Source organism: Plectropomus leopardus, chromosome 12 (genome assembly GCF_026936395.1).
Source record: "Plectropomus leopardus strain MGB_pleo_1.0 chromosome 12, ASM2693639v1, whole genome shotgun sequence".
NCBI lineage: Eukaryota > Metazoa > Chordata > Actinopteri > Perciformes > Serranidae > Plectropomus > Plectropomus leopardus.
The window spans coordinates 22,602,837-22,623,096 of record NC_142187.1 but is presented as its reverse complement, the minus strand read 5'-3'; the positions used below and the strand labels follow the sequence as shown (position 1 = coordinate 22,623,096).

The 20,260-nt window shown below is 40.0% G+C and overlaps 1 protein-coding gene across 1 annotated transcript; it reads right to left on the bottom strand.

Moving 5' to 3' along the window:
- Positions 1-554: 554 nt before the first annotated feature.
- Positions 555-18,719, bottom strand: LOC121951723 (tetratricopeptide repeat protein 39C-like). Its single transcript, XM_042498172.2, has 14 exons — positions 18,233-18,719; positions 14,085-14,133; positions 10,853-10,981; positions 10,569-10,683; positions 8,787-9,186; positions 6,585-6,753; positions 6,376-6,469; positions 6,187-6,294; positions 5,330-5,439; positions 4,266-4,389; positions 4,063-4,160; positions 3,758-3,862; positions 3,512-3,550; positions 555-1,339 (listed from the first exon to the last, which is right to left on the bottom strand). Exons 1-14 carry the CDS (start codon positions 18,376-18,378, stop codon positions 1,247-1,249), a joined length of 1,779 nt encoding a protein of 592 aa, XP_042354106.2. The 5' UTR covers positions 18,379-18,719; the 3' UTR covers positions 555-1,246.
- Between the last annotated feature and the right edge of the window lie 1,541 nt (positions 18,720-20,260).

The following is a 20,260-nucleotide window of genomic DNA, read 5'->3' as shown; positions in this document are numbered from 1 at the left end:
TGGTTCTGGCCACACCAGAGGACTAGCTGTTCTGTAGTCCCATGCTGACTGCATCGTGCACGGACCTGTTTGCTCGATAGGCAAACCGCAGGGGGTCCAGCAGGGGGTCCAGCAGGGGGTCCAGCAGGGGGTCTGTGATGTCCTTCAGGTTGCTCAACACAAGTCTCTCAAAAGATTTCATGACTACAGACGTCACGGAAACTGGCCTGTAGTCATTTTATCCTGTGATGGAGGGCTTCTTGGGGACTGGGATGATGGTGGAGCGTTTGAAGCAGAGAGGTACTTCATACGACTCCAGGGAATGGTTGATCGGTTGTCTGCCAGTCGGTGGTTTCCTACAGGTAGGGGAGGATTGTCTCCTGTAACTGGTGATGTCCAGCAGGCCTCTCCAAACTGACGCAGGCTCGTTGGCTGAGAAGCTGTTTTGGAGTCGCAACAATGGCTGTGGGTTCGATTCTGTCCTCGGCTCTTTGCTACATGTTGTCCCCTTTTTCAAATGTATTTTTTGGTGCACACCTCACTTAAAAATAGTAAAAGTAGTGGATACAAAAATATTCTATTTTACAATATTCATTTTATTATCTGGAAACAAACAATATAAATGGAAACCAGTTTACAGCCAAGAGTAGCACTGTTCATTCAGGCCACTCAACATGATGTTGGCACATCTATTAAAACGTGTGCGCAAGACATATTTATACAGATAAAAACAATCTGCTTAAAAAAGGCGCTGCACTAAAAAAAGCCACTATTTAGTACTCATGCCTATGTATTAACAAAGCCTTTATACTGTAAATGTCAACCAACACTGAGAAGACTGAGTCATTACTTTTAACTGCTTTGTCAGTTAATATTTTATGTGCCATAACTCTACTGACTCATCTCCAAATCACAGGACAAAATGTCCCTCTATGGAAGCAATATGTCTGATGCTTTCAAAATTATTTACAGATTTTAATCAGATTTTCCTGGCATCCAGTTTTTTTAATTACCCATGTAAACAATAAAAATGTGATTTTTTTTTAATTTATTGTAAACTACAATAACAGATAAAAACACCTCTTGTAACTATTCTCCCTTAAAAACACCTCCTGTTTATTGCACACATTTTAAAATGATGCATTGGCTCAGAATATGAAAATTAATAAATTAAAACTAATAAAACAGGGTAACAATAGTGACTTGAATGATACTGTGGCTTTTTAAAAATACGTGTTCCAGTTCTTTCTGAAGTGCAGATAAAATGTCAAGGCTGGGCCGCAGCAGCCCTCATAGAGGCGAGAGCAGAGTGAATGCGAACATGGAGCCTGTTCTCAAAGTCATAGCCGGCATAGTCCTCCTGCATTAAACACGAAAACAGGCAAAAGTGAATGAAATAAAAATGTTATTTCGTTTCTGCTCTGCCATCTAACAAGCTTTGCAGTCAGCACACTCAGACTGATCAATGCACTCGCTGCCCAATCTGTAGCAGCATGCCCATTAAAGAAGCAGAGAGCCTCCTGCTCAGCTCCTCCTGAGCTCCTGTCAGACAGAGCCGATTTTTTTTTCTGGAAATCTGCTCAGGCATGCAGAGTTGGCTGTTACAGGAACAGCAGAGCGACTGACATCGGTGCTCTGTCAATGTCAGCTGCCCGTCCAATAACAAAGTCAATGCTGCTGCACCAATTTCCATCGCAATACGTGTGGGCGAGGCTGCACCCGGTGATGTGGCCTGCTCTGCTGTCTCATGACTTCGTGCTGAGGTAGGTCGGACAATGCGAGTACACCTTAGCTGAACCAACAGGGCAGTATGACGTCTCCCTCTCCCCGAGGGCGCACAACATCCCAGGTTTCATCAACATGGGGCAGCATACCAAGGAAAGTCCAATTAACTGGCTGCTCCACACAGTGACGGGTAAAGCTTCAGCCAGCCACTCTCATTGTTTCCAAGGAGAACGCAGGTGTCGCCTGCACTTATCCCTACAAATGAGTGTTTCCCCTTATTAAGGTGGACATTTCTGCACGCTCTCAGGACTGCTGACACCAGGGAAGTTCCTAACTACTCATTTCTCTGACGTTTAAGCACAAATTTAAACTAAGACTAGTCTGAATTGTGCTTAATTTTGACTCTTTCGTTTGTTTTACTTTTGAAGGAATACTCAACCCACAAAATGGCCATTTGTATATGAGTCATGCTGTGTTACCTTGAATTTAAGATAATTGATCTTGAGTGCCTCCAAAGGAAACAGCCAAGACATTGATTTACTGATTGTCTGGGGAAGACATTAACAACCGCAAAACTATATCAAAACAGTTTACAAACTCTCACAACTAAACTGAAATGAGTGGGAAACTTATCTATGCTCTTTTCAAAGCCAATATTAAGGGTTTTTTTAAGTAAAAATGCATGTTTGTAGGGAATAGTAAGAGCCCGAGAATACAGTTAGAACTGCTACAGAGGCCTAACTCACAGGGTGGCTTGGCTACTCTCTGCCACTACTACTGGGCCACAAATGTTCAAAAAATCCTTCATTGGCTCCACACTCCTGAGACAGACTGGTGCCGATTTGAAGCCACAGCATGCATCTCAACATCCCTCTGAGCCCTGGTCACTTCCAGTCTTCCCCTCTCTATTCCACACTTTACAAAAAATCCAGTCGTCATAAATACCCTAAAGATATGGTTTAAGTTTAGACAGAACTTTGGGTTTAAAAGTCTTCTCCACATATGTCCGATATGCAATGAACATCTTTTTCCCCCAGCTAGATTAGACTCTGAATTCTCTCTTTGGCAAAAACATGGCATTTAAAGTTTAAAGATATGTATATAGACTGTGTGTTTGCAAGCTTTGAGGACTTATCATCCCAATTTGACCTCCCACGGTCCACTTTATTTTGGTATTTCCATGTCCGCCACTTCCTTCAGCACCATGACCCTAACTTTCCACACATAACTCTAGCCTCAGGTTTGAATGAAATGTTAGGAGCCCCTTTTAACTCAAAAAGATTAATTTCAAGGATACGCAACTGTGTATCCTCCCTTAAGAACACAACCCTTGTAATGTAGGTATGGAGACAGGTTTTCAGACCGCACAAACCCTGTCCATGTCCACAACCTGTGGAGGTTGATGGCCGCTAGTTTTTTCAACTGGTGTTGAAAAGTACAAAGATTCACTGACTTCAACAGGAACCGAGCATTGGCATTGCTGCTCCTATGTTAGATATGCCATCACCTGATCAGGTAGTGAGTGTATTAATCTGTCAAAGTGCTTACATCCTAAATACTTTTACAAGACCTTGATCAAAACTTTTGACTGAGGGCAGAAAAAAGACAAAATCCAAACACCCTACCGATAGCTCTAAAGGAATGTCATAAGGAAATGCTACGATCTTAGGGAAAAACCAATAATAAAGCTGGTTGCAGAGAACTAGGCATAGAACTTGCTACCAACTACTTAAAAACTACCAATAAACAAATATAAAGCAGTATAAATCTTTAGAGAAAATAAAGCAAAAAAGAAAAAATCCTGTACCTTAGCCTGAAGCATCAGCATTCTGCCCTTCCCTGCAGACTGCAAAAAAAATACAATAAAATATTTAGACTATTATTTTTCCACAATCGCAAATATGGAAAACATTCTCTCTTTCCATCACACACACACACACACACACACACACACACACACACACACACACACACACACACACACACACACACACACCCACACACACACACACACACACACACACACACACACACACACACACACAACACTTGCCTCTGGGGAGTTCAGCAGCACACAGCCCAGTTCATAGCATGAGTAGGGCTGCACATAAGAGTTGCTGAGACGACCAACCTCATCTCTCGCGGCCAGTTGGAAATACTAAAAAAAAAATTAATAAAAAAACAGTCATTTCACACAAGATCAGTTGTATTAATCAGCACAGTGTTGACTTTTGTGTGATGAGTACACTGTTTAACTACAAAAATCCAACAGCTACCGTTAATCAGTGCAGTGTGTCCTGCAGTGCCTCGTATTTCCACACCCTATAACTTGTATTATATAATTAGTGATAAAAGTACCTGAATGGCATCTTTGGTATTATGAAGACATCTGTATATGGCACCAAGAAGCAGGTTTTTCAGGCCTGCACATGAGGCATCGTCAATTCCCTGCAGGACTGAAACAAGAAAAATAAAACTGAGCTATGCCAAACGACGACAACGACAAAAAAGGCTTCACAATGACACACAAACTAGTTTTTAAATATTATATAATCGAGTACCTTGTGTCATTGTCTGCAGCTTGGCGGTGGAGCAGTTGGGCAGAGCTTTCCACAGATAAAGAATCTCAATCACAGACAGGATGCAGAGTTCTTTGGATAGACTGGGGGTCCTCAGCTTCTCAGCCTGTTGAAGTATATGCATGTACTTATTTTTAGGGGTGTTACGATCCCATCTCAAAGTTCGGTATCAGGGCCAAACAAGGCCTTTTTCTGACTGATCGGGATCAGCTATCTTGAACTCCGATGATTTGTTTTATGTCAGCTGTCACACAGGTGTTTTTACTTTCATGCACAACAACGTGAAGTGTTAGCTTTCCAACTCTCTACTGTCTGTCTCTCCACTCTGCTGAGCTCCCGTGTGTAAGAGCAGTAGGCAAACTCTGCCCATAGCAAAACAACACAAATCAGCAGTCTGAGACTGATAATTTATATTATGTTATGAGCATTTGTCTCATTTTACTGAGAGTGTTGCGTTTTGCTTTCGACTGTGGCACATGGTGTTTCTCCGCCCTGCTCTGATTGAGGACAAACAGCAGTGCAGAGCTTACAACAACCACACTCACCACACCACTGCAAGTGCAATAAAAGCCCTGCATAAAAGCCTAATTTATTATTGAAGCCTAATCTGCGCAACAGATAACAATAAACACTCAACGGTATACAGCAAAGCAACAAACAAGAGAATATTCTCTTAAAGGGACAGAAAAATTCCAACAAGACCGCGACAAGGACAAAAAGATTAAAGGGCAGGTTTGTCATTTTATACTTTTTTTTAGTAAAAATAAAAAACTTAATAGTATTAACAACAATAATAATAATAATAATAGGCTATTAAGGAACGGCATGGATGCAGGTATCTTTAAAGAAGCATATTCAAAGTGTGCACCATATAGCAGTATCACTTCAAATCAAACAAATCAGATCCAAAATCTGTATCAGAAGATACTCAAAAGACTCGGCTTGAAATAGGGGGCAAAAAAAATGCAATCAGGGCATCCCTTCTTGTTTTCACTGTGTTCTGCACGAAACATTTGCAAAAGAAAATCAGCTGGATGTACACTCACCCTCTTCATGGAGAACAACTCAATCTGATTATTCTTGCGTTTGAAAAGTCTTTCAACATCCTTAAAAACCTTGACAGCTCCTTCCAAATCACCTGTGGCTCCTTGGCACACTATAAAACAAATCAAAATATGATACAGATTAGGAGCCAATACTAAACTAACAAGAAATGCCCTTGAAGGAAAACTTCAACCACGAAACAATCAAATGTATATCAATCACGCACCCTGCTACACTAAATTTGTGAAGAAAACGCTGTTTGCTGGGGCGCCCAGTAGCTCACCTCGAGGACCGGGCACCCCATGTATAAACATGTCTTTGTCGCAGTGGTCAGAGGTTTGATTCCAACTGCAGCCCTGTGCGGGTCATCACCCCTCTCTCCCCCTTTCATGCTATAACTGTCCTGTCGAAAACAGGCAAAAAGTCCCAAAAAAATCTACAAAAAAAAAAAAAAAAAATAGAACGTTGTTTCCCAAACAAAAGCATTTTTGCTAATCCCAAATAAAAGCATTTTTGCTAAAACCTTACTATTTAGCACTTCCGCATAAACAGTCTCATGTAAAGATGAGTAGTGTACCTGGGCAAGCACAAGCATGTGCACCTTAACTCTGTTTAATGGTATGACACGAACAGAGTTCAGACATACACACTTTCCCAGGCACACTACTTTTCCCTGCATGAGACCGTTTTTATAAGTGTTTTAAATATTAGGGTTTTAGCAAAAATGCATGTGTTCATTCATCCTGCAGGCCTGAAAAAGAAAGAAGATTTCTTCACAAATTCAATGTAAAATGGGGTTAGGAAGTGATATACAAATGGTCATTTTATTTGAACCCTTAATTGTTTTTACTGTTACCACCTCCAGTCAAATAGGCGTAGTAGCACTGGGACCAGCGAGACTCGGTCTTCAGTCGCTCAAAGGCCCTGTAGGCTTCTCTGTAGTTCAGCTCAATCATGCTGCACCAACCTAAAATGTTCAACAATCAGAAATTATGATGCAGACTAGCGCTGAGCAAGGTGGTTTCAAATCTGAGAGGGAAAGTAGTACCTATTTCATATAAACACACGTGCTGAATCTCCCTCTGGTCAGAGGCCAGATCTAAGGCATCACGGAAGGACGTCAAGGCAATACTGATCTGGCACTAGAAAGGGGAACTTTGTGGTGTGAGTTACAGGCTGAGACAATATTTAGCTTTCTCTACCAAAGGCTGGAGAACAGGCAGTAGATAATAAGGTTTATTCTTAACATGTATTTACCTCAAGGCGTTGGACTCTGCCTTTGAAAAACATGAAGAGGGAGGAGTTTGGATAGATAGCCTCCCTTTGTTGAAGGATGGACTTGGCCTCCATCAGGCCGGCCTGTGTGTCTGTGCCATCCAGAGCAAAGAAGGGCTGCACTACCGTGTGGTACCACAGGAGGGCCAGGCTGTGAGGGAGACACAAAGACCGCAATGAGTGAGAGAGCAAACATGACACCATCTGGTATGAAACTAGAACCATTTGTAATGATTTTAATGAGGTGGGAATAACTATATTTGATAAAAACCTATCAAATATTCTAAATACAACTGAAACCATTCATAGTGATCATGGTTACTGTAATCAAAAAGTTTGGGATAGAATCATTCCTATACAAACACTGTTAAAAAATTTACTTAAAATTATCCGGTAAGGCGAGACAGTGTTGCAGTGGTTAGCACTGTCACCTCACATGGTCACCTTCTGTGTGGAGTTTGTACTTTTTCCCTGTTTCAGCATTGGTTTACTCCAGGTTCTATGGCTTCCCCTCGCAGCCCAAAGACATGCACCTTAGGTTAACTGGTGACTTTAAATTGGCTGTAGGCCTGAATGTGAGTGTGAATGGTTGTGTGTCTGTATGTGTCGGCCCAGTAATAGTCTGGTGACCTGTACAGGTTTTGTTAAGCATCCACCCAATGTCAGCTGGGATAGGCTGGAGGCATAAGCATATAAATAAGTGATTATGGATAACGAATGATCACGTTGTCTGCTTAGTGTTCATTTTGGGTCTTTTTATACATGACAACATATGGAGAAAAAACATACTGTAGTTCTCTTTTTTTTAATTTACTACCATGATCTTTTGCATTGCAGTAACTTGTCTGTTTCCAGCTGGCTACTTGAGGCATGTGCTGCATACACAATGAAGTCCTGACTGTAAAAAAAGTTATTTTCTCTCAATGAAAAACATAGTCTCCTTGAAGCTTATGACAAAACCAAGCCAATAAGATGCAGCAGCGATGCAGCATCTGTGGCTGAAGCTGCCCTTATGAAGTGGATTGATAATTTCGGATCATGTAATGTCCCCATAATTAAACTTATTTAGTCTCTAAACAGTCAGATAAATTCAGTAAAAAGCAAATATGTCCACGTCTTTACTTGATATTAAGGTAATAAATATGCAGTTTTAAATTAAATAGCAAATCTGCATGTGAAATAAAGAAAAAGAAAAAAAGGAATCAATATAACCCAGACAGACGTGACCACTAGAAGCAGTTTCCACTGCAGCATTATGTAGTGTTACCAATAGTGACCCTTATTAATCAATATTTGGATAACTTGGTAGACACGACCAAATTTACACAGATATTGAAAAAGGGTTAACATTTGAAACCTGAGAAAATTGTCTTGATTTATTTCAAAATCATGGGAAAAAGACAATGAGCAACTTGACCCAAAAAACAGCCAGAAATTAGTAAAAAAAAAAAAAAAAGTAACAGAAATTACCTGAAAATTAGCACCAAAAAATAAAAAATAAAAACAATCAAACAAAAATGGTAACTGACCTGGAAAAAAGTGTTTAGAAAATTGATAATTCCCTACAAAATAAAAACAAAATTAAAGAAAAGAGTAAAATAATATTAAATATGTAATTATATTAAATAGAAATATAATTTTCTGGACGTTTCTTCTAAAAAAATTTTTTTCTAAATCTACTAATTTCTTGCAGTGCGCAGGACATTTCATTCCACATTCCTTATTGCCTTTTTCCCATGTTTTTGAAAGAAATCAAACCAATTTTCTCAGGGTTCAAAGGTTTAAAGTCTTGTCCGAAGGTTCAAACACCAAAACTGATGTCGAACCAGGTTGCCAAAATATTGGATGAATAAGAAAGAATTAAAAATGATTCATTACGTAGGCATGATTGGGCAGCTTATGCTGCAGGTTCTGGCATCAATCTGTTTTACAAACCGTTTACAGAGGAAGTTTGCCATGTTCTGTATATCATTGCTTTTGTTTTTGTTAAATATTTGGTCAATGTTGTAATTACAATATACGGCATGATTCATGACAGTGCTTCATCTCAGAAGATGAATTCTCTCTTTCCTCTAGAAATTATGCTCCACTATCTTGTCATCTTGTTTACATTTGAATGATTTAGATCATGTGTCAGTTTCAGCCAGAATACAGATACACAAACGTACTCACTCACATACTCACGTAGCTAAGGGGGCCTTCATGTCCTTACTTTCACTGGCGTACGTAAGCGCTGATAGGCCCTGAAGGCGGTCGCCAGGGAAACCCAGCAGGTTGACGATTTTCAGGAGGTGCGGCGGCACCATGGAGATGCAGAGGTGGAAGAGGCCGTAACCGAAGCTGACCGAACCTTTTAGACGATCCAGAGTCTCTGGGTTGATGCCGTCCAGTCTCAGGGCTGGGCTCGGCCCGGGTGAAGAGGAGCGGCTGTGGTCGGACTTTTCAGAGGATGACAGAGACGGAGGCAGCGATTGCTGTTCAGAGGCTCTTCTTCTGCTGCCCTCCTGCAGGTGTGTGATGTCGCTGTAACATTTGTTGTACATTTTCCAGGCCTTACGGAGGATCCAGCCTCCTTTGATGTAAGCTGTCAGGAGATTGAAGGTGAAGTCAGTGAAACCTGGTATCTGACAGAGTTGGGCTGGTGTAAAACAAAAACTTAAGTCTGTTTGATAATAAGCTGAATAACAGACTGCTATACTAAATTTTACCACTAGGCAATGCACTTAACTCAGCAGCTGCTCCTGTGTGGTACATAATGACACCATGTCCAAAAACAGCCAACGAGCATCCAACCATCACATCGCTTTGCTCTCTGTCCACTAAATATGCCCCTCTGTTGCACCATGTAAACAAACCATGTAGACTAGAGACATAAGCACTTAAAAGATGAGTGAGTGCCTACTTGTCATCTTCTACGTGTGTACTTTTTGATCAGAAAACACATTTTATAAAGTGATATTTACTGTAGATGACATACAATTTAGCCAACTGCAAGTATGTTGTTATTAGTGAAGGTCATTCACCAGAAACTGTCAGTTCCCATCTTATTTAGGTTTTTGTACTAAAACCAGGAGGCATTGTGCAGATAATTTATCATACCAACTTCATAAATCAGCCTTTCCCCATGCACTGCGGTGCTATCAAAGCAAGCAACAGGAATAAATAGAACAGAGCGTCCAGCAAAATGGTGCGACAAATACATACGTAGTAAACAAACATAACTAAGCCATGATGACCCTCCCACCTCTGCTGAAATTTGATCTCATGTTGTCGGTGCTTGACTGGTCAGACGCTAGTGGCTCCGATACTCCCAAGGTCCCCAAATGTTTTAAAGGACAAAATTTCAAAACTTTTTCATGACTTTTCAAGGACCCATAATAACATTTTTTGTTGGCCCTACTTGTTCAACTTTACATATGAAACTGTCAAAACATCACACAACATTTTAGAGCCATGTTACATCAACAGCCACAGAAAATACATTTGCAGTTATGTTACACTGCATGGAAGGATGTTCACCGAAGATTACTGTGAAAAAAAAATCATTGCATACAACAAACTTCCATGACTTTTTTTGGTTTTTACTAGTTCCGGGACTTTTCAGGCTTGGAAAACATGCTTGTAAAATTCCATGATTTTTCCAGGTTTTTCCATGATCATAGGAACATCATGTCATCCTGCCATTGGCACAGAATGTAGATGTAGGCTACTTTTTAATTCACCAGTCATAATTACGAATTCAAATTTAGCCAGTTTGCATTGAAATAAACCCGGTTTTTAAGCTTGTACACAGCAGAACAGCAAAACCGAACATCAACTCAACTCTGGTATTAAAAAAACAAAACAAATATGCATCTGTTAATATCAAAACTCAGTTTACAGAACTGCTAAGTTCCTTATTTTAGTTTTGCACTGCTGAATGTGCAGTCTTCATAATTTACCAGCAAGTACAGAAGGTCGCCTTACATGACAGCTCTTGCTTGATGAAAGACAGCACTGCAAGGTAAACCTGGCAGTCTGCAATGATGATCTGCCTCTGGAGTCGGTCGACTGCAGCCACCCCCGACCTCTGAGAGTCCATCTGCCCACACAGACACCTCACATTTACACACTGATGTGACAGGCAAGCTGACAAACTGTAAACATGGACGTTATAGTCTAAAAATAAATGCTCCCTTTCGGGTAAATTACATTTGTTCTATAAATATCATGTACATTCAATTGAATTAAGTGATGAAGAGGTTACTCACACTCCTCTTGATCTTATTTTTGATGGTCTCAATGACACCAGTGTTTTCACTCTCACACAGTCTCTCTGTAGCTTTGAGGTCCTCAAAGGCCATCTGCATTTTCTCCTCCTCAAACGTCATCATGGCGTTCTACAAAAAGAGACAAATAACCACGTTACTGAAATACAACTACTCCAAAATAAAAGCCGGTGATCCAAAAGTGAAGCAAAACGTCTAATCCTGGATTGAACCCTGGAGTCCAGAAAGCAGCAAAACAAAACAAAAACTGTAATCTTCTTAAATTTCAGATTTCATTTGAACAAAAAATAGTCAGGACTCCTGTATTTGTCTATATATTTTAGATCAGTTTATCATGAACTTAAAGACAGCATGAAGCCACTTGCACCTACACAAAACACTTAAGCTTGGCCTACTCTAAACACATCGGATAGGTTGGTTTTAACCCAATATTTTGCTTTTTTAAGAAACAGAAATTCAGTTAATAGGGTTTATCTTCTCCATCTTTCTTTGTAGCAAACTTAGCATCTAATGCTTTATCCTTCAAACACACTGCAGTGCAAACCTGGTGACCATGTATGAGGTGAGATAAATGCAAACCACTGCTATCATACTTCATCTGTCTTTGGGTGCAGAATTGTGGTGGTGTGTCGTGACGCTCTGAATCACATTTCCTGAGGTAAAGTTTTTCCATTTAAAGAGTTCTTTATCACATTTAGCAGTGGCACAGCTGCTTCAGAGCTATGAGACCAGTAATGTGACAGCCGAGAGAGTATTTATAAATCACCACACCCGCTGATCGAGGCTTTATTCACCTGCACCCAGCCCTTTGCATGTTGCACTGCTGCAGGAGGTGCACGTGGAGAAGCAACATATATCTCTGGAGAGCACAAAGGTTTTGTGAGGGAACAACAAAGTTTTACAACGAGAATCGAAAGTATTTATCTAATATTACCATTGATTGTATCAATGTTTAAAGAGCAAGGAAATCCTGTCTGACCGGCATCAATGCCCCAAAAATATTTGAGCAAATCTCCTGATGCAAAAGCCCTCGACCTGCAGCCCCGAAAGGGGGCAGCTGCCACAGACGGCCTTTATAGCCTACTGCCGTTCACTGGGAGTAAACCAGCTGTCAAAGTGCTTACGTGGATGTGCAGTGAGGCGGGGAAATACTAGTCTGACACCAACCAAAGCCCGGCATACAGAAACTGACTGATGCGGGACTCGAGGTGACGGAGATCATGGCAGTGAGTGTGCACACACTGGAGCGACACACAGTCTGATCAAACTAACTCATCTGAATCACACAGGCTGCCAAAAAAAAATGTTTAAGACTTTTTTCACTGGAAACACACAGATAAATGTACATGATACTAAGCTGCTGGTCTGCACATAACATGTAGACCACTCTCCCACAGATTAGCAAATTGGTAGATAGGAAAATGTTTATGTGTTGCTAGGGAAAAGCTGTCAGTCTCATCAGCTGCAAAACTGTTTGTGTTGGCGGAGCCAAAAAAATTGTAATAAACAGTCAAATCATTCAAAGTTGTGGCATATTACTGTAACTAATAAATGGCACTTGTTGAACTCTTGTATACAAGCAATATAACACTCGAGGTTGTGCTGTTGTACTGTATATCATCATGGCTGTGATTATCTTTGGCACTCAGCCTGAGGCCTCTTGCCTACGACCGAATCACAGCTGTGATGATACACGGTACAACAGCACAACCTCAAATGTGATATTGCTTAAATCAAACCAAATCTGCTCTGATTTGCATATCACACATATATAACACCTGTACTCAAAAATAAAAAGGATGCTAACGTGTCTCCGGTCTGCTCTACGTGTAACACTGACAGTGGCAGTTACATTCACTGTTTGTGGTTATGTGTGTTTAGCATGTGTCTTGTACTGAGGATGAACTGTGTGTTATATTTGGTCTTCAAATAGAATGAAACCCTACGTATATACGTCCTACTTGGCTTTTTTGGATGGTCATACTACAAATATCAAACACAAGAGGCTCTTCAATCTATTGACCTTTGCTGCCTGGAAAAATGTTTCGCTCTTCTGGATAAATGATGCGACTCCAACGAAAAAAATCATGGCACAATCTTATAACGTAGTGTGTTTCCAATGAATATATTTCTTGTATGCTTCACTTCTCAGCGGATGCTTTTTTTATTAAGTTTGGGTCCCTTACTTTAAATAAATTGGACCTACGCCGTCATATTCTTTGGGTTTCCCAAATCTGCGTAGCCAGTTTCTGTATGTTTCCTTGGAATCAATCCCGTGGTAACGTTGATATTTGTCCACACAGCGTGCGTTTGTATTTTGATGTTGTAGGGCAGCAAAACTTAACTTGCTTTGCCTGGGGGGGCATGTTTGTTAAATTGCAGCAGCAGTCCCACACATTTTCTAGGATTTTAGGACATTTCTTGGATTTAAGTAATTTTCTTTGTTTTTGGGACATTTCTTGGATTTTAGGACATCTCTCAGATTTAAGGACATTTCACTGATTTTAAGATGTTTCAAGTTCTTTATAGGATTTTAGGATGCTTCAAAGATTTTCAGAGTTAAGGACATTTTTAGGGGTTTAGGGATATTTCTAGGGTTTGAGAACATGTCTAGTATTTTTGGATGTTTCTAGGATTTAGGACATTTCTAAGATTTTAGTGGATTTTAGTAGATTAGTGGCTTAGTGGCTGAATTAGCAAATGATTGAGGGGCCCACCCTCAAGTATCACTGTTGTATGGAGAGTGAAGGTTGGGGATGGATATGTCAACTTCTTTATTTTCTGATTTTTAGCTACTTATTTTGTTATGTCTGAGCTGTTTAATTCTGTGTTGTTTATGAAAAATGTAATAAATAAATTTGTTTTTAATTGCAGGCTCGACCATATTATATATGGTTATTTTATTTTTACTTTGCACCGTGATCTCTGAACATGCTTGTAGTTGTTTATTTAGATGTTATGACATCTTCCTCCTCTTCCTATTGTGTTTTAATCTACTTATTGAAAAGGCATTACTTGAGTCAGTCACGCTTCTGTTTTTGTACCAGGAAAAAATGAAGTCTGGCTTTGTGCCTTGCAGAAACAAGATTCCTTCAACCTCATTATGAAACTGAAGCGCTTTTTAAAGGGAATTTACGATATTTCTGTCAGCATTATCTTGACCACAAAGTAAAACAGTGCAGTGCTGCAAAAAAGATATTGCGCCATAACTCACCAGAAAACTCACAAAGCTGGCCCCGAAACTCATCAAAGGACTGTGGTTCCTAAAACAGAGGATAAAGAATAGATAAATGGCATGTAAGTGACAGACGAGCTGTGTGAACAGATAACAGATCAAGAGGCTACGAAGGACGTCACTGGGTGTAGCAACAAAAATGAGTTAAGCCGGTTTCATGCATACAGCAGCGGACTGAGTCGCTGTGAAGAAATGAACAAGTTGAGGCACAATGTGACAGTCAGACAAGAGCAACTGGATTCTATAAGGATGGTGTGATTTCAGATATCCCTCCATGGAGTTGGTGGTGTTTTAAAGGGGCAGTTTACCCAAATCAAAATATTTTCCTCTTACCTGTAGTGCTATTTATCAGTCTAGATTGTTTTGGTGTGAGTTGCTGAGTGTTGGAGATATTGGAAATAGAGAGGTCCGTTTTCTGTTGAATTTAATTTACTAGATATCACTCAGCTTATGGTGCTCAAAGTACCAATAGAAGACATTTTAAAAACTCAACAGCAATGTCTCTTTCCAAAAATCATGACCCGGCTACTCAAGATAATTCACAGACCTTATCTTGAGCAGTTTTAGGCAGGTACTATTTTCTTTCAACCAAACTACACCCGCCCATACTAGGCTATCACTGTGCAGGAGGAAGTGTGCATCAACTGCCAGCTCACACTGAGCTAAATGTTACAGCTCAGTTGAGGAGAACGCTTTTAATGATTAAAATCATACGCTGTCACAACCACGAGCCTGTCGACCATGAGTGGATGCACTCTTCCTGCTTCACAGTGATACCTTTCAGTGGATAGTACAGATGTCCCAATCCAATCTCAACGACTGATATCAGGGCAAATCAGGGCATTTTTTGACTAATTGGGATCAGCTTTATTCAGCTTATAGGGCAGATCCTTTTCTCCTCTGAGCTGTAGCAGTAACTAGCTCAGTGGTGCTAGGAGAGCTAGCAGTAGATGCAAGTGTCCTTCTGCACTGTGGTACAGTTGATGGGTGTAGTTTGGTATGAAGGAAATAATTCTTGCATTCTTGCAGAATAAGGTCTGTAGATTATCTTGAGTAACCAGGTCATGATATCTCAAAAGTGACATTGCTGTTGAGTTTTTCAAACATATATTTTTGGCACTTTGAGCACCAAAAGTGCCATCTAGTTCTTATATCTTCAACACTCTGCAGCTCACACTTAAACAATCTAGACTGATAAATTGCACAACAGGTAAGAGGAAAGCCATGCATTTTTTTTTCAGGTTGAACTGTCCCTTTAAGGCATCACTGAACCCTATTACCTATTCCCCTACACCCACAACACAGAACACAGAGTCACCCTGACGAAGCCTGGGGAACTCTATCAGCAAACTGGTTAATCAAGACGAAACAACCGCATTCAAAACCGGATGACACCTAGTGTTAAGCGCAATTAGTGGAGGAGGTGACATTTAAGGTGTCACCAGGGGTTGGGACACATAGGGTTCACCCTTCTGTGGCATCGACAGTCAAGCTGAAAGCAAACCTTTCCTATCAGCACTTCTAATTACTACACAGCATGATTCAATGTATATAAAATCCTGCAGATTCACTCGAGAGTGCAGCTCAGAGCATGGGCTCCAAACCCTTTTAACTTGTGAGCCCTTTAAAGTAAGTAATGTCTGGTTGTGACTGATCAAAGGTTGCTTATGGGGTCAGCCAAACCAGTTTTTAGGGGTTTTTTACATGTAAAATAGTTAGTTACATGGAAAAAATATTTAGCAAAGAATACATGTTTATTGCATCTATTATATCCAGTAAAATGTCATAAAAAAACAGGATCATGAAGGTTCGGGTTACGGCAATGATTCCCAAAGCTATATCTCAGCATTTCATTTATTTCCGTAAAAAAAAATGATATTGTCATTTAAAAAGTTTAGATTCTTATTCATGATATAAACTTAATTGTCTCAAAGGACAAGGACACATAAATTGCCTCGTCCTGCATTAGAAAAGTACACAATTATAACAATCAAAGAGCTTATAGAACAATGGCAAAGTATGGGGGCGAAGATAAAACTGAATTTGTCAAGAAAAGAAGCCTATTATGCAAGTACGACTATTTAATATACATTTAAAAAACACAACACAGACCGAGAACTAAAGGTTATTTGGGTTTTTTTTAAACAGCACTAAAAATAGCTGTAAATCTTATCTCTGATGCAGTATTCAGGAAACAATCTACTCAAAATTCATCCAGATTGCTTGTTTTACACAAACTTCCTGCAGGTACTGCATTCACTATTTGGGTTAATTGTACCGTTCATCATTATGTACTGTTATGTTATGCATTGAATATAATGGGAAATATCCATAAAATATGTCAAAATGGGCCTGTTAAAGAGATGGTTTGGGTTTTCTTAAGTGGGGTTGTATGTATTAGTATATTACATACAGTACATGTCGGTCGGCACACCCACAGTTTGGAAAAGCAGTACAACATGGAAACTAAGAAATCTACTGTTGTGAAGGTGTCAGCAACAAAACACAGCCACTAAAAAAAAAGGTCCCAACTAAAAAAAAAGTAAATATCAGTTTAAGTGTACACTATATTGAGAGTATTTTCTTAATGTCAGACAGTGATTTCCAACTGGAAAATGAAGCCATTATATTGCTCTCTTCAAATCCAGACTCTATTGAAGAAAACAGTGATTTAACGTTGCAGAGTGAAGGAGCCGCTGGTCCACAGCTGCCTCAAACTGTTACTCAGTTTGTGGCATTGTGTGACTTAAGCATTTAAAAGGGGTTATTTCGGATTCACCAAAGTCACCCAATAACACAAACTAACTAACAGATCAATGCAGCAGTGGACCAGCAGCTCCAGTCTTCAGTGATGTTACATTACTGTTTTTGTCAGTGAAGTCTGGTGGCTTTATGAGAGCACAGATGGGGACCTGAAGCTGTTTACAGCTTGTCCTTCAGAATAGGTTGTCTCACGGAGAGGACAAGCAGTAAAAATACTCTCAATGTATCGTATACTTGAACTGATATTGATCATTTTCTAAGGGGGCTTTTTCTAGGGGGCTAAAATAAGTTTCACTGCTGACCCTCATCCACAGCAGTACATTGCTCAGCTTCCATGTCAGACTCCTGTATGCTTCTCCAAAATGTGGGGTGTGCTGAGTGACATGTACCATATGTAAGGGGTCAACAGATTAGCGGCCCAGCTGATTATTGAGGCTGATATTTGGCATTTTGCCAATTATCTAGATCAGCGTTTTATTTTATTTAAATCACCAATAAAAGTAATTAATTAAAAAGTGCAAAGAAAGTGTCGGCATGGGGAGAGGGGGGCTTCAGAGAGCTATTGTTATTTATTATTATTTATTCATTCATTTTTATTTCAATTTTCACTTGAATTTATAAAAAAAAAAAGTTTCTGGGAACTTGCTGTATATGATGTTGAACATGTCAGTTTTGATTAAACATCTGCTAAAGGTGTTTAACATAGTTTTGTGTTGGAGTTTGTTATAATCCAAACTCTAAATATTGACGAAAAGCTTTTCATTTTTATTGTGAATGCATATCGGTTCTCAGTAACTACTAATAATTGGTATCAGTATTAGCCCTGAAAAACCAATATCGGTTGACCCCCTACAGTATGTTAAACACTGAACAATGACAAGTTCCTCATACAACCAGAAAATCTGCAGCATCAATTTAAAGGTTAGAAGTTTTAGATGGTTTTCTTGGTAATCTTCCAAAAAGTTTCCAAAATAACCCAACTTCCACACAGTATTTAAACTGAATGATGCTCACAGCAACTGTAGCAGCCACATAAAAGCAGCATTAATAATATTCAGATACTAAAGTCACTCGACTGTTTGACTATCACAAGTCACGCTGTGGGTGTGGATATTTGCTCAGGGTATTCAAACAGCATCCATCCTGCTTGTGACCCGATCATACAGCAGACAAGCGTGACAAGCATGTTGGGTTTTGTTTTGCAAGCTAAGCAGAGACAGTGCTGGAGGGAATAAATGGCTTCTGCTCATGCTACAGTAGTTTGGACACAATAGCTACTCTGTCTCATTAAGAGGAAACCGTGCAGAGTATTCAGTCACAGAGGTGTTTCAGACAGGTTGTCTCTGAGACAGACACTCACAGACCTGTATGATCTGAAGAGCTCGTCGCTCTCCTTGAATCCATTGTTGAGCAGCATGTTGATCCCTTTCAGTGCCAGCTCTGCGTCGTTGATAACCTCCGTCTTCTCGTCCTCCGCGCTCCCCGGGGCTGCTCCTGTCGGGTCCGCCATTGAGACACCCGAAACCGGAATGAGAAGCTGAACGCGGCCGCGGAGACGGAGGGCGGGAGGGGACGTGCGGCGGTTTGTGTCGGTACTTTACTTACAGGCAGAGTAGTCTCAGCCGGTGGCGCAGTTTGGAGCAAACGCAGTCGTTTTCATTTTCTTACGTGAGGAGATTAAAGAGCGAAAAAAACAACTAGCCGGTGCCTACATGCGTATGCGTGTGTGTGTGTGTGTGTGTGTGTCAGGCGTGTATCCAGCGGTTTGTGTCGCTGTTCCGTATTCTGCCGCCGCCTGACCGGTGGCTCGTGTGTTCCTGTGCAGACCGGAAATGTGCTGCATTTGGGTGCTGTGGGAATTATCGGCTTTCTGATAAGACATGAGACGCGCATAAACAATAAGTACCGAGACGGGGCTTTTAAACCCTTTGAAACCTGAGAAAATTAACTTGATTTCTTTAAAAAAAAAAAAAAACATGATAGGAAGGTAATGAGCCACGAAAGAAGAGTTGACTCAAAAAGTTGGAAGAAATCAGCAAAAAGTGGCCCATAAAAAAGTTACTAGGGCTATAAAACAGTTTTTTTTAATCGTGATTAATGGCATTGTTTAAACAATAATCGCATTTTTAATCAGATGTTTTCAATTACATTATTTTGCATTACAAAACAGTTATGGAGTCCATATTAACGAAGCGGGGAAATTCTCATCAGATTGTTGAGGAATCACATAACAGCAAAAAACTGCATGAGACTCACATAAAAAAGTGGGCATGCCTGTACAAAGGGAGACTAATGCCTGCAGGAAAAATCTGATTTGGTTTTAGCTAGTCGAAGATGGTCTTCTTGCTGGTCTTTGATGGTTTGACATGCTGGTGTCATGCGAAAATTATGTGAAAACATATCTTAAATTGGTCAGGCTTGGTCTTCCTGCAGAACCTATTTCCATTCAGATAACTGGAGGTCAGAGGTCAACGGACTACTTGATTTTAAATCGAAAAAATGTATAGCGCGTTGTTTGGTCAGACATGATATGGTTTGTACCACTGGATTATTGCACTCATTTGCAGGAGTCTGCAACTTTCTCTCGCGACTTCACAAAGTCCGTGAAGGCAGCACCGAAGTGGGCGTGGTGGTTTGTGTTTGAGATGCAGCCAAAGAGATGAGAGGGAAGAGTTTGACAAACAGCTGCAGTAAGGGTTCAACCAATTTTTTGTATCACTTCTTGTGAGGGCCACCGGTGTAATTTTAGAAGTATAATATATTAAAAATCTAAATAGTTGCTGGTTAGTGTTGATTTTTTTTGTGGGGGGGGAGTTATCCCCCTACATGATGGCCTAAATGTTGCATCGAAGCCTTAGCCACCCAAAAGTATAAATCTTTGATTGCATCCTTTTTTTTAATGAAAGCAGTCAAATCTAAGGATAGGGCTTCAAAAAATGGGTGTAAATGTCTCCTCAGGTTATTGAAAATCTCCACATTCCCACACTGAACACTGAGGGTGTGACTTCAGTGTCCCTGTAACAACTGTCCTGCTCTTAGTTAAATTATATGAACATTATAATTCCCTAAGGGGCAATAAAGGATGTGTGAACAAAAATGAAAACCTGCTTAGAGTTGTATTTACTGAACATAATCTTAACTAGTCGTAGTCCAAGCTGAACAGCTCCCAAAAGGAAGGCACACTGAGATAAATCAGCATTATGTATTCCAGCACAGCAGATGTTAATCCTTATTTCCTCATACCAATATTAAATATTAGACATATTTAAATAAATTGAAAATAATATTTATCTTATCTATAATTTAACACTTATTTCTGCATGTCAGCAAAAAAAAAAGCACGTTTTAGTATGTAAAACAAACTGAGTCGAAAGATATTTTTCAAGCCCTAC

Excerpts from the sequence above, each read along its gene's own strand:
- LOC121951723 (XM_042498172.2), bottom strand. The coding sequence starts at position 18,378 with ATGGCGGACCCGACAGGAGCAGCCCCGGGGAGCGCGGAGGACGAGAAG. Across the intron at positions 10,684-10,852 it reads AAAATAAGATCAAGAGGAGT|ATGGACTCTCAGAGGTCGGG; the intron begins GTGAGTAACCTC and ends CTGTGTGGGCAG. Across the intron at positions 6,295-6,375 it reads CGTGTGTTTATATGAAATAG|GTTGGTGCAGCATGATTGAG; the intron begins GTACTACTTTCC and ends TGAACATTTTAG.